Source organism: Pipra filicauda, unplaced genomic scaffold (genome assembly GCF_003945595.2).
Source record: "Pipra filicauda isolate LSUMZ 115617 unplaced genomic scaffold, ASM394559v2 scaffold490_size440907_pilon, whole genome shotgun sequence".
Lineage (NCBI taxonomy): Eukaryota > Metazoa > Chordata > Aves > Passeriformes > Pipridae > Pipra > Pipra filicauda.
Window position 1 is genome coordinate 218997 of NW_024104632.1, and position 14198 is coordinate 233194.

The 14198-nt window shown below is 36.9% G+C and overlaps 1 protein-coding gene across 2 annotated transcripts in view; it reads left to right on the plus strand.

The window, feature by feature from the left end:
* DROSHA (drosha ribonuclease III) overlaps window positions 1-14198 on the plus strand; it is a 74422-nt gene that overhangs the window by 14629 nt on the left and 45595 nt on the right. For both annotated transcript variants that reach the window (XM_027731140.2, XM_039386562.1), the window contains exons 8-14: window positions 2715-2795; window positions 4596-4682; window positions 4790-4876; window positions 5662-5733; window positions 7288-7369; window positions 8570-8644; window positions 12065-12234. In XM_027731140.2, the coding sequence (XP_027586941.2) occupies window positions 2715-2795; window positions 4596-4682; window positions 4790-4876; window positions 5662-5733; window positions 7288-7369; window positions 8570-8644; window positions 12065-12234 (654 nt within the window). The remainder of the gene's footprint in view (window positions 1-2714; window positions 2796-4595; window positions 4683-4789; window positions 4877-5661; window positions 5734-7287; window positions 7370-8569; window positions 8645-12064; window positions 12235-14198) is intronic.

A 14198-nucleotide genomic window follows, 5' to 3' on the forward strand; every position in this document is an offset into this window, starting at 1 on the left:
TTGTCCTCTTAGCCCTGAGATAAAGGTATACAAATGAATTCTGTGATGGAGAAAAGGCAACATGTTTATGTCCTTTATAAATTCACCTTGAAGCTCTCAGCTTGTAATAATAAATAATGTTTTAAATATGCAGTTAATGGTTCTAATTTCTTGTGTAGTGGTTCTTTTGTAATTGCGTGGAGATTGTAGTTCTCGTTAAACGTAATTGCTGAGCTCATGAAGTGTTGTTTTGAACATTGCACAGAAGACTAGCTTTTGTTTGCAAATTCACCATCTTCATCTTTCTTAGATAAATATTTTACAGTCTATTCTCTCCTTGTCAAGTGGCATCTCAGTAAATTTATTTTTCTGGCACTTTGTATGATGCATGAGTTTAGTGTGCAACAAATCATAATGTGAAGAGATACTGCAATGCATATTGCCACTGTGGTAATTCAAAGGTCTGTTGAATATTCTATTACAGATTCGTATTTATGCTTCTAGTTAAAAAAAAAAATTGATTGAGCGTAGCTAGCTATTTTTATTTGTATGGAAAACAAAAGTAGCGAACTGTTTAGATATTTAACTATAAAAATGGCGTAGCTCTTGGGCACACTTCAAAGTAATGTTCTAAGCAGAATATTAGCTAAAAAAAAAAGTGAAATAACTGTAGAATGAATAGATTCAGGAATGTTTAGTATATGAGTTTCCTGCTCAAAAACTCTTTCCCAAAAACTTTCTTGAGATTACCTCTTCATCTTTCTTGAAAGGGCTGAAATTGGATCATGGTGAGCTTGTCAGTGCTGTATTACTTCTGAGTAGATTTTATTTGAAAACATTTGAAATTTGCATAGGTATTTATCTAGTATGCCAAAATGCTTTCTAGCTACGACAAAATAAAACGGGAATGCACTGACTTGTACAAGTACTCTGTCTGGCATAGAACTAGATATGTAGGATGCATCTTGCCAACCCTTCAGTCTGAGAAGTTTGTTTGTCATTTTGGATAATCTCCAGCAATGCTGCCAGTTGCCAGAAAATAAATTGTTAAATCCAATCCCACTACAGTGACCTTTTCGTTGCAAGCATTATCTGCTTGTCTTTGCTGCCCTGTTGGTCAGAGAAAGTTAGAAGGCATTGCCTGTGTAAATTTGTGATCTTTCACCATCATTTTATCATCACTTCATGATTACTCTTCCGTGGTTTTTTTCCATGAGCAGTGTCATGAGGGACAAGGTATATATGTATCTGACTTGCTTCTCAAGTCCTGGGCCTTACAAGTACTTCATATATCTCTCAACTTTGGTCTGTGCATTTAATATAACAGAGGCAATATTAGTGCTGAACAATTCTAAGAAATAAGGATGAGATTTTTGAAAATAAGTGATGATTATTTAAATAGCCTCTGTAGGCCCTTTGTTTTGGAGGACTGATGAGCACTTAACTGTTGACTGCATTTTTAACTCTCTTCTCTTTTGTGGCTGTCTAAGCCAATGAGGAAGTACGCTTTTACCTGTAAGCATGCTTCACTTTCTTTGAGCCTGTACTTTCCTCAAGGGTCTCAGAGTGCAGGGAAAAAAAGAGTGAACAACAAGCTCTCATGTCACTGCATTGTTAAGACTGTGTGACTTAAGGTGTCAAAGTGCCCTGTTTCTTCCATTCCTTTGTACATACCAGTCTTAAGAAACTAAACTGAGGTGAACATTCAGAGAATTAACATCAGAACTAAAAACTTCTGTCCCTATCCTAACTGCCTAAAACTAACATTAGCAGCAGTTCGGTGGTTCTTGCTTCCTGTGGTGTCTTCACATTATATCTGTTGTGTGATGATGTTATTTAGCCCCACCATGGGTGATATTTATGTTTTCAGACTGCTTGTAAAAGTATGAAAAGTTCTGCGGTTTTTGTATTGCATTGCAGGGTTATTGGCTTTTTTTTCCCCTAAGTTGAAAAAAGTTCAAGTTCTTAGATTCAAACTTGGATTAAAACCTGGGGTTGGGAACTTAATTTGTTTCTCTGGTTTGGTTCTTGGCATCTTTTGTTGTATTTCTGCAGCGAACGTAATGTTAAAAGCAGAAAGCTTTAGGGTGTTGCAGTAATTGATAGTATGCATTGATCTTGGTCATAAAAGCAAAAAGAAAGACACTAGCTTTATAATATGTGCATTGGCTCTTTTTGGTATAGCTACTTGATGCACCCATATAGAATACTGAAGTGGTATTTTTCCCCCTTTATCTTTTTTACTGATCTGTTCACAGTTTGGATTTGAAGTGTTCCCATTAGTTCTTTAAAGTACCCTCTGCCTTGTCCCATGGCAGAGGGCTTAATTGGAGATGGATTTTCAGTCAGTGAGTTTAGTGGAACTGTTCCAGTGTTGAGATTTCAGCATGTAAATATTGGCACATGCATGTTTAGGACCTGAATTTTATTTTAGACAGGCAGCATGCTGTTTGTATGTATAGGAAATGGAAAAGATGTATGTGATAGCAGAGAGGTAGAATTCTGCTGAAAGAGTTGGTTTCCATCTTGTGCTTCTGAAACAGTGATAAAGTTCTAATGCTATTGTGCAGTTCTCTTACATTAGTCTATACTGTTTTCAGTTTTATTGGCTTAAGAACATCCACTTAATCTAAGCATGACAGGCTTTTAGAAGCATGAGCACTCTGGGCATTAAAACCAACATACTTTTCCAAAACCACTTTCAAGAAAACAGAATCCTATTTTGTTTTTGACAGATGAATGATGGACCTTTGTGCAAGTGCAGTGCTAAAGCTCGACGAACGGGAATAAGACATGGCATTTATCCTGGAGAAGAGGTATTAGTAATTCTAAGAATTGCAATTATGAATACAAACTTACTGCTGTAAATTCCTAATTGGGTTGATTTGAGTTTTTTCCCCATGATTTACAGGCTAAGTAAAAAACTCCTGTGCAACTTTAAATCACTTAGTTGTGTAACCTCATATTTAAAATGCAATACTGGTAATGAAATCCACCTAAAAACTAGGGAAAACTTTTGCCTGTGTTTGTTTAGTTCTATGTTTGGGGGTTTTTTAAGTTTCTGAAACACAATTGCTTTAATAAAAAAGATCTTGTGATTTAAGTTCTAATATCTTCAGGTGTATGAGTAGGTTGTGAAGGGCCTGCTTTGTGAAGTGATTACTTTAAAAGGAAAACTAAATAGTAATTCTGCTGTTGAAAGGAGCACAAAGATTGTCAGGAGGTTTTCTTGCCTTAGCATGTAGATTTTACAATTTATTGTTGTACATTTTCTTGAAGCATTTATTTTTTGGTAGGCCTTCTTACATATATTTACTGAAACAGTCTTTTATTTCTCTGCAGCTAAAGGAGTTATGCATGTTTCTGTGAAATTATCGAGTTTGGAAAAATGGCTTTGGTCTGAAGCTTACTAGAAATCACTCTAGTTCAGGATCAGTTCCTCAACTCATTATCTCTAGTGTGTTTCTTAGAGAGAAGGAGGGATAAAAGGAGGAGAAAAAAAATATAAAAAATATATTTGAATATATATATATAAAAATAAAACTTGTTGCATGAAGGCAGCTGCTCCCTGGAGCAAGACCATCGGGGAATCTGAGGTTTCAGAAAATCTCCAGCATATAGTGATTTTTACATTGTCCTGCAGAAGAAACTGCCTAACTTTAAACTAGCTGGTGTGTAACTGTTGTTTTGCAGCAGTGAGAAGCTTACTTTGGGGTTGAACAGCCTGTGTAATCGCCCTACTTACTGGATGGGTTTTTCCAAGTGTCCAGAGCAGCCTAGTGGTATAACTGTCTTGCCATTGCCATCAGGCTAACTTTTGTAGCACTGTTTAGAGTAGTACCCTGCTCACTGCAGTAGTTTTGTTTTTTTTTCCTATGCAGACAGATGTATTCTGAACAGGCTGGTGGCAGCCTCCAAACTGCAACAAAATGGATGTAGGGCATATGAAAAACGGTTTTTGTCTGACTGTTGAGGAGTTTTAGGTCTTTATACAGAACTGCTTCAGAAAAAGTCAGGAAACAAGAATCCCAGGTGTCTGGTGTTGCACCAGAGTGCATGGAGAGCTGGCTACCTTTGTACCTTATAGTCAGGCATGACAACCTGGGAAACAGAACGGGGTTACTGGAGCTGCCTCTGTGGTGATAGAGTAGTCCCTTCTCTTCAGGTCTCAGATTTGCCCCAAGCAGATGAGCTGATACCTGTCTGTTTTGATAATTAATGTACCTTAAGACCTTACCATGTGAAGTCCAGGTTCCTCTGTAACCTTTTAAAAATATGTTTCCTGCAACAAATTTGTACAGAAGAGGAAATTAGCCTGGCTTGTAAACAACTAACTGCGGTGTGTAAGAAAGGTGGAGAGTCAAATGGAAAATGAAAAAAATACAGCAATATTTTTCACCTTTTTTTGCCTTTGAGTAGCATTAAAAGTATTTCTGAAAGTGAAAGTGTAGATAAGGCCACACTTTCCCTCTCCCCAGAATGATTAATTGTGACTACCTGCTTTTATTTAATTTTTCCTAATTCATATTTCATGGCTATTAGAAATGCTTTATTCTCTCTTTTAATCTAAATTTACCTTGACTCTACATATAGTTCTACTTATCTCTTTCTTTAAGCCCATTAAACCGTGTCGCCCCATGACCAATAATGCTGGAAGACTATACCACTACCGAATTACTGTGTCGCCTCCCACAAACTTCTTAGTAAGTACTTCATAAATAATTCTAACTAGGACTCTAATTTTGTTTTCAGTGACAAAAGTGGTAGTACTTCTTGCTTACTCTGTGGTGGTTTTGTTTGCTTTTTTAAGACAGACAGACCTACTGTTATTGAGTATGATGACCATGAATATATCTTTGAAGGGTTCTCAATGTTTGCACATGCTCCACTAACAAACGTAAGTATGTTCATTGCTACGTCTTGGGGTTTGTTTAGAAGGTATGCTATTTCTGCCCTGAAGCCAAACTTCTCTAAAACAACAATACATGTGTGTTAGGAACATCTTGCCAGCACTGTGGACAGGAGAAAGACAGTTCTGCTAGTGAGTCTCAGGTTTTGTCTTGACTAATTGTGGTAAGCAGCATCTTCAAACTGTGACCACAAAGAAACCTTCTTCAAAGATGAAAAAAAGGAATTAGATGTTTGTCTTGCTAGTTAGTTGAATGGACTTCTCAGAGTACTTATTGGATGAAACTGGTATAAAGCTGTAAGTTTATCCTGAAGTTCTTATGTGGTGTTGCTTTAAAACCACATTTTAAGACAGTATAGCTAACAGAATTGGCAGTGTGCTAAAAACATCTTGCTTTCAGACCACTGTATCAATCTGACTTGTGTCACCAACAACAAATTCACTTCCAAATATACAAGTGAGAAGATACAGGTTTACTGAGGTTTACGGGTTTACTTTTGCTTCTGAAGAAAATTTCATTTCCAGTAGATGGCAATATTTAACCTTCCTTTACCATCCCTCCTGTCAGCATTGCGTTATTACCGAGGTGGAGGTTAGAACTGGTGCTTCCTTCACACATGCTTGTGTCCCTGTCTCTTTCCACGATCCTCCAGAGTAGGTGTTTTAGTAAGTGCCCTTTTCAGTAGACAGTAATACCTTTGCATACAAAATTGTATTAACTATATATTTGATGCTGTATAGTTCTTCATGCTGAATTTCTATTTTCCTTCCAGATTCCTCTGTGTAAAGTAATCAGATTTAACATTGACTATACAATTCACTTTATTGAGGAGATGATGCCTGAGGTAAGAAGGATAATTAGTCTAAAAGTTAGAGTGGGTTAAGAATTGTTGATGTGCTTAATGGATTAAGCTCTTCAGTATCCCATCTTGTGAAGTCTCTAAGAGACTGATTGAGTTCTGAGTTAATGGCTGAAGAGGAACTTGCACTCACAGGTACTAGTGTAAATCCATCTACCTAGGCTATCATATATCAAAATCAAATAGTAAGAAGTGCTTATATCCATAGGTTCCTTTCATTTTAAGTTATATACAATATATGTCAGGTACTCTTATTTGTAAGCTGAGGTAGGTATTAGCCTTCTCTTACGGATGACAAAAATAAGGCGTATGTGGAGGTACCTGTTGGCCAGGACAACATAAGTCAGTGGCAGAGCTGAAACTTAATTGTAAGTTTGAAGCTCTGAAGATTGCTTATCGGTACTTAATATAAGCTGTTGCCAAAACAAATTTCCTGTGGATACAAACAAAGCACATTCAGTTCATAATCTGTTTATGGTGGGTTTTTCTATCACAAACTAATCCCTGGTGAAGCCAGTTTGTGAAGTAAATTGCTACTGTGGAACAGCGTGTGTAGGTACAGAAACACCCCTGCATATTAACTACAAAGATAGGATCGGTGTTTAATTTAGTCACATATATTTGCATTTTTCTTTCTAGTTATCTCTTTTTCTGTTGCTCAGCAGCATCTAAATATATGCAACAGCCCTGAAATTCCTCAGAAAGAATAATGTGATCAAAGCAATCCATTTCTTGTTAGGGAATCTGCCGTGTTGTTTGCAAATCTTGATCTGAAACAACAAATGGCCACCAAGCGAAATAGGGAAGTGACCGTTTTGGGGACTTCTGGTCAAATGGCTACAGTGTTATTCGTGGACCATCTGTACTGATGATTTCTTGTGAGAGAGATTGTGGTGTTGGGTTTGAAATTTATGGCTGATATTATACATGCACAATTTATATCAACCCAGCCTGACTTCGTTTGTTCAGGAAGGTTTATAAGTTCCTTCACTGGACTAGCGTACTTGATGAAAAGAATGTTGTTTTTTTTTAGCCCTTTTGTCTTTTTTCCTCCTCTTCTGTTGGCTGTTGAGGTCATAATCCTCAATTTGTGTTGCACTGATATGTTGCTATGGAAGTGGTAATGATACCACAGGTGGTGATTTATAAACTTTTAATATGAGTATGTAGGAAAAATGAATTATGAAAAAGATACTTCTCAGAAATATGTCGTCTGCTTAGCTTGCTCAGGTGAAAATGGTTTTAGTGCTTGGCACATTATTGCAGATTCATAACTTCTGCCTCAAGTGTTGATTTGAGCATTCAATAAAGAGTCTTCAATACCATTCTTTCTTGACAATGCTTTCTGAAGAGACCACTGTGCTATGTTACAGTAGATGATCACAGAGATATCAATACTGTTTCCAAAACCCAGTATCTAATGGTTGGCAAATATGAAGACACTGGGGTTTTTTATTGTTCTATTTATACATGAGTGGCATTATTTGTATTACAGTATTATATGATTATAATTTTGGTTTATTGCTTTGTTTTTTCCAGAATTTTTGTGTGAGAGGTCTTGAGCTGTTCTCTTCATATCTATTCAAAGATATTTTGGAGCTGTATGACTGGAATCTTAAAGGTAACTTTGCCTTTGAAAGGGTCCTCAAAATAGCAATGTAAATGCAGTTTTATGTGAGAGGGACAAACACTTTATTGTTCAGGAAGATGAAATATATTAGAGTTCAATAGTGTGAACTCTTTAGCAATGAAAATGCACAAAGTTGGCTCTGTATTCTCACAGATAAACTAAATTTCTGCTTTAATCCAAAACTGTTCTTTTTAATCAAACAGTAAATATTACGGTACATTTAATATTTCAGAGTATCATAGGCATGGTGTTTTGAAAGCCAAAGTGTCAAGTCAACTATTCTCTTATTTTTACAAGCTAACAAACAAGTTACTCATACCATATTTCTCTACAGTCAACTTGCAAAGCAGTGTCATACAGACATCTGTGGAGGGATAACGTATCATTAGAGCTGAATGTTTTTTGACTTGACAAGATGAAAATACTTGTTTCTATGAAGACTGCAGCAAAGGAGAATTTCATGGATGATACTTCCCATGGTCTTAAAGAAAAAGGAATGCATCAAAGGAATTATATTTCAGTATCTGTAGGTCTTAGTGTCTTGACTTTGTGGAGATGCACTCTACACTCACTGCAGTTAAGCAGAGGAGCACTCAGGTTTAATACATTTTGTGTAGTCTTTGGTGTGATGCTAAATATATTCTAATATCAGGTTATCAGGTTGTCTTTCATATCACCACTTCTGATAGTTCTTTTTTAACACTAAGTACTTACTGGTTTAGTTTTTGTTTTTATGTAAAGCTTTATGTGATGAATAGGAAATGAAAAATACCCGCACAAAATAGTACCATGGAAATTTTCTTTGTTATTGTAAACAAAAAGCACTGTGCTAATTGGGAGGAGCTAATAAACCAGTGCTTGTATCTGTAAGGCTTAAGTGAAATAAGTAATTGATTATATAAACCAGTCTTTTTGTATTACTGTTTTACATAAAAGTACTGGGGGTTTTGTTTGGTTCTTTTTATTTTGAAATTATTGTAGATTTCTTTTAAATTGTCCATGTGAAAGCTTTCACTGCAAATTCTCTCTGTTCCTTTCTGCTGTGCGTTTCGTTACATTTCGAATTGCGACTTGGGCCCTATCAAATGTAATCACCATTCAATGATTTCGTTTGCAGCAAAGTTGCTCTTTTTCTTCTTTGGCAAATATGTTTCTGTTCATAAATTTTCTGTATTTTTTTTCATATTTAAGGTCCTTCACTTGAAAATGATTCTGTTTCCTGTCCCAGATATCACTTCATGCCACGATTTGTGAGATTTCTTCCAGGTAATGTTTGTATTACATAACTTTATAGAAATTAGATTTAAAAAACCTTCCAAAAAAATCCCCCGAAAAAAACCTCTACAAAAAAAAACCCTTATTGCAAGTCCCATGGTTCAGTCAGCACAGAGATCTCGTGCTTCTACCTGAAGTCTTTAGTGCAATACTCCCGGGCACATGGCCTGATTCTTGGGTATGGTCCTGTGCAGGGCTGGGAACTGGACTGCATGATCCTTGTGGGTCCCTTCCAGCTGACCATATTCTGCGATTCTGTGCTTGCTGGCAGTGTGGATGGTTTACTCAGAACTGGAATTCAGATGGGCAGGCTAAGTCTCGCTTCCAGCTTTCATTTCTGTTGTCATTTTAGGCAGTGCTGGGTCATCCTTGTCCTGCTCTGTGGTGGAGCTGTGGCATTTGAGGAGTGCTGTTACCTGATCTCGCCTATTTCATGTCCCCTGTCCTCTTCAGGGTGTGATTATGTTAAAAATCTTGATGTGCAATTTTGAAGGTCAACACGATTGGCACCCCTGAGCACATGTTTTTCTGATTGTTTCTTTATCTTAATGCAAGCTGAGACCTTGTAGCAAATCGTGAAAGACAAAACCCACTGTTCCAATACAATTCAACCCAGCCTGCCATCCAATGACGAGCTTCAGTGTGGAGCTCATTTTGGGTGAACAGCTTTTGTAGACATGTAACACATCCTAAGATACTAGGACAGACTTTCAGTTGATGTAAATGTCACGGCTCCATTGAAAATGTGTCCTGCTGTGGTCCTGCCAGTGATTACTCCAGAAGGGTTGCGTGGACAGAAGGATGTGTTTCAGCTGCTGGACTGAGGGTGCACATGAAACATGGAACAATATTCATCAAGAGGGCTGTGGCCTGGAGGTGCTCTGTGCTTTGAAATTTAGTTGGGATATTAATTATAGCTGCAGCAAAATGAGGTTTGGCTCGTTACCATAGAGAGTACTGATGGTTAGATGACTATATTTCTAATTGTTGTTCCTTCCTGGATACACAGCACTGTTCAATCAGAAGCAGAGCTCTGAGGCTTGCTAGCAAACATTGATTTGGTTTTGCTGAAGCAATTTACAAAATAAGCTATCAAGCCACATGTGGCTGATTAACTTGACCTCATCAAAAGATGAGAACAAGTTTGACCTGCCTGGTTTGTGTAGCTTGAGGGTGTTTTCCTGTTCAGGGTTTTTATATTCTGATTCTTCTTTTTTTATTTTAATTTAGAAGTCAGCTCTTTCTGTGCTGTTGGATTGTTTAGTGATAGAGAGAGATAAGTCTCTATAATATGTTATTCCTGTGTGCTGCTTCTTCTTTAAGGTTCCCAGCCTTCTAACTCTTTTTAAAAATGTCTTTTTTCTGATATTTCTGCATATATAGTTGCCTTTTAGCATCTTTTTGACAGGTATTTTTTAATCAAGTTTTCATTTTTTATTGATTTTTTTTTGAGATATCCTTTGAGATTTTTAATTTTTAGATAATGGGAATCTATTTTCTTCAGGTATGTTTGCAGAACATGTCTTATGTCTAATCAAAGAATATGTTGGTGCATCAGATCTCCACACATCCATCAGCTGTCTCTGTAAAGATAGAAATGAATTGCTGATATCCTATCCCCTCTACTTTTCTTTCTTTCTTTCTTTCTTATTTTTCCAACATAGTCTAAAAATAATGAGGTTGGGGATGTCAGGTTTTCAGTGTGGATTTACTTAGAGACAGGCCTTGGGGGGTAGCTCTGAGCTTCGAACTAGACGTACCAGGTGTACTGAGTGTCAGAGATGCATAGCATGTGGAATAGTTGCTGTATTGTATTGGTTGTCATAGGTTTTTATGTTGATAAATATAGTCGGAGAGTAAAAGACTGAGAAAACACATTTGAGGTCCCAAGTACTGCATGTTCTGACCCAGAAAGGGTCTCCAGCTTTGACGATCTATAGCAGCCCATACCTTTCTGTACACGTCTTCAGAGGGTAAGGATACACTTTTATTTTAATGATTGTTGGATGTGGGCTACCTCTTGCATAACAGTATAATCTAGTTTGTTGACAAAGAAAAACAAGTCTAGTAAATGGAGTCCCCCTTTAATTTGAAGGAAAATTTTGCACATTTAAAAGTCTGTCCCTGTAGCTATTTAGAAGTATTTTCTATTTCCAGTGAGGCTTGTGGTATATTTTCCCCATTTAAGATTCCCTCTTGGAGTTTAAGTGAGTTGACTGTTCTAAGAGGCCAGGTTACACCATTCCCTTTCATCTTTTCTCTATGATAGTACTGTAGTCCCAGCTGAAGTAAGAGAAGTGCTTGTTCCTTCGCGTGTCTTGTAGAGGACATCATCTTACACAGCGCTGCTGTTATGCAGCAGTTCTGCAAGGATTTTCCAGTGTACCTGGCATCATATTCCTTGTGCTGTGGCATCATCCCCCATATTGCTCTAAGGCTTCAGCATTACTTTTTTGTGAGTGTAGTGATAGAAAGAATATACTCAATGGCAGGACCAGAGTGTTTCTACTTCCTGAGGAACTAAATCAGCGTTCATGCTCTGTGGGGATGAAACTTGAAGATTCCTCCATACCTACAGATTAATACCGTGTTATTGAAGGAGGGAATTGGAGAGATGTATGTCAAGATTAAAGCATTTTAGTAACATGTAGTATCTTTTCACTCGTGTGAGCGGACATACTGAAGTTGAATAGTCGTGTCTTCTGAGTGGTGGTGATCTGTCAGAACCATCACTTGTCTTTCCTGTTTGCATATTCACATCTGTAGCTGGCAACCTGAAGCCAGTCAGATTATACTGTCTTCTTTTGTTACAAGCAACCTTTGCTGTGCATTTTTCCTGAAGTCTCAGAATTATTTAGCAATTTTCACATGCCCTTGATTCATTTAGTGACAGGAGACAGCATGAGGCTCTTTAGCCTTCATTACTGCAGTTACAGCATATAAGCAGTACAGATGATTTTAAAGTGCAGGGATAGCTTTCTACATTCATCCAGAAGTATCCCGTAAAATTTTGAGTGTCTTAAAAAAAGCTGCATAACGCCTAAGGGCTTTTTAACTACTGTTGTAAAAAGAATGATAAAATCGTGAAAAGGAAGATATAACTGGACAACGTAACTCATTGTTCTGCCTACTCACTTTAAAGTTTTGTCAGGCAAGTTAGAAACTTTAGCTTTACAGTACAATAAAACTGTTACTCTCGCTACCATTACTGTTACTGCTTTAGTTTAGCCAAGTGTTTATGCATGTGCGGTATTCATCAATAAAACATTTGCCATCATATTTGTCAGATCGCTTAAGCATTTTGCATTTTATTTTACTCATACAAATAATTTGTGTTCTGCATATTGTGTCTTATGGTCATGCTTTTAGAGTGGATCTCTGAAATGTATTTTATTTATTTATGGTTTTAAGATGGAGGAAAAGAAGTACTGTCAATGCATCAGATTCTTCTGTACTTGTTACGATGCAGTAAAGCTCTGGTGCCTGAAGAGGAGATTGCCAACATGCTTCAGTGGGAAGAACTGGAATGGCAGAAATATGCAGAAGAATGCAAAGGGATGATTGTTACCAGCCCTGGCATGGTAAAGCGAATAATTGTCATTTATGAGCAATCCAATGACATGTACATGTCTTGTTTCAGACAGTTTGTTACAGGCTAAATTGAAAAGGGAAAAGATGACCAGTGGCAGTTGCAGATTGCTATAGGAACAGCTTATTGACTTGTTCCAACCCTGAGAAGACTTATACCCTCTGCTGCTCTACTGAAGGGTGGATTTCCAGAGGGGTGCTTTTTCAATGTGCATGTTAAAAGGAATGGCAGTATTTTATGTGTGTAAAACTTTCCTATTTTCTCAGGCAGTCTTTATGTTCGTGATTTCATTCTCTTTTCCCTGACACAGGACCACAGAAATAATAACTATTTACTATTTACTTTCCTCTTTCTCTTTTGACCCCCTATTGACAGCTCTATTTAATATGTGCTGTTCAAATAATGCCCTGAATATGGAAGAAGTGTTTTTCTACCTACGTAGTTTTTTCAACATTGTTTCTGTGTTGCTCTCACTCACACTGAGGAATTTTGTGTACATTAATTAATGCATGTATTAATTTTCAGTGCATAGTTTGAAACCCCTATGGCCTTATTATTTTTGGAACAATTAGTATTTTAAAGCACGTGTTCTCTGAATACAGCTCCTTTCAAATCTGGTGTTAATGTGAATTCAGCCCGTTTTTCTGACTTTCACTGTTGAAGAATGTGGGTCAAAAGAATAGATGAATGTCCTGCATTCAGGACCCACGGACTTCAGGGTTCTATTTGCGTGGTTTGGTCGGTATCGCAGAGTGGTGTCTTGGTAGTGGAGATGTGTTTTGGACCTAATATGCAGCATTCTCATTTGTAATATCTTTCTTTTTCTGACTTCATTTTCCTCCTTTGCTTGTAGTTCAACTTAGTTTCTGAAGAAAAAGTGTGTCTTGATATCATGCCTAAGGAGAGATTTTGTTTGTCAACCAAAAAACCTGTCCCCATAGCAAAGGCAACCTGCTAAATATTCTTTTCCAGCTCATATTTTTAAGTATGGCAGCATTACATTTAGTAAATTACTCGGTAAGGTAATAATAAGTAACATGGGCAGGATAATTTTTCCCTTGATTTCACTCTGAGTGCTTTTGTTCTGGCTAAAACTCTCTAGAAGTTTCTATAAAAGAAAATAGGACTGTTTCTGGGAACATGAAATACAAAAATACATGTGAACTCTTACTGTGGAAAAATCTACCTCAGCTTCTTCAAATGACTGCTAAACCAGGATGCCATAATAGAAATTGTTAGACAGCCTTAACAACCTTAACTTGTCTGTGGTTTCTGCGGTACAAGGTACATGCTGGTCCACAAATTGTCAACGTCTGAATGGTATACACTGACATAACTTCAGTGATTTTGCTGAAGATATGCTGTTTTCAGCTATCTGACAACTTGCTTTTTTTTTTTTAGCATGAAGGAATGCATATATGCTTGTTCCTTGTGTCACTGAACTGTAAATGTCTGTATTATACACAAGTCAGTGCTCTTTGTGAGTGGGATTGTTAATACTGAGATTTCGTGTGATTTTTTACTGGCAAACTTTGCATTCTACGAGGCAATGTGTTTAGAGATGCATGTGGACATCAAAATATGTAAGCATAAAAGAAATATGTAGCACTTTGAAATGTCATGTTATAATGGCATCATTAGAACATGTTTTTTCTTTCAAGATTGCAATGATTTTCTTCTTAGTTTGTGGATTTTTCTTGTACATTGCTGTACTATTGTATTGAGCAAGGGAAAAACAGTGTGAAAGTATTATCTGTGCATTTTACAACATTAGAAGATAAAACAGTTCTGTTGGAAAGACAATGTGAAACTGTTTTAGAAAATGACAGCTCTTCAATTCAATTTTATCCACTTGACACAACAAAGTAAACCCACTAAATTTTATTTTGCTCTTTTCTTCCACAACATCTCTTCAGAAATAATAATTCCTCTTGTGATCAAATCTAGGTTTTATAT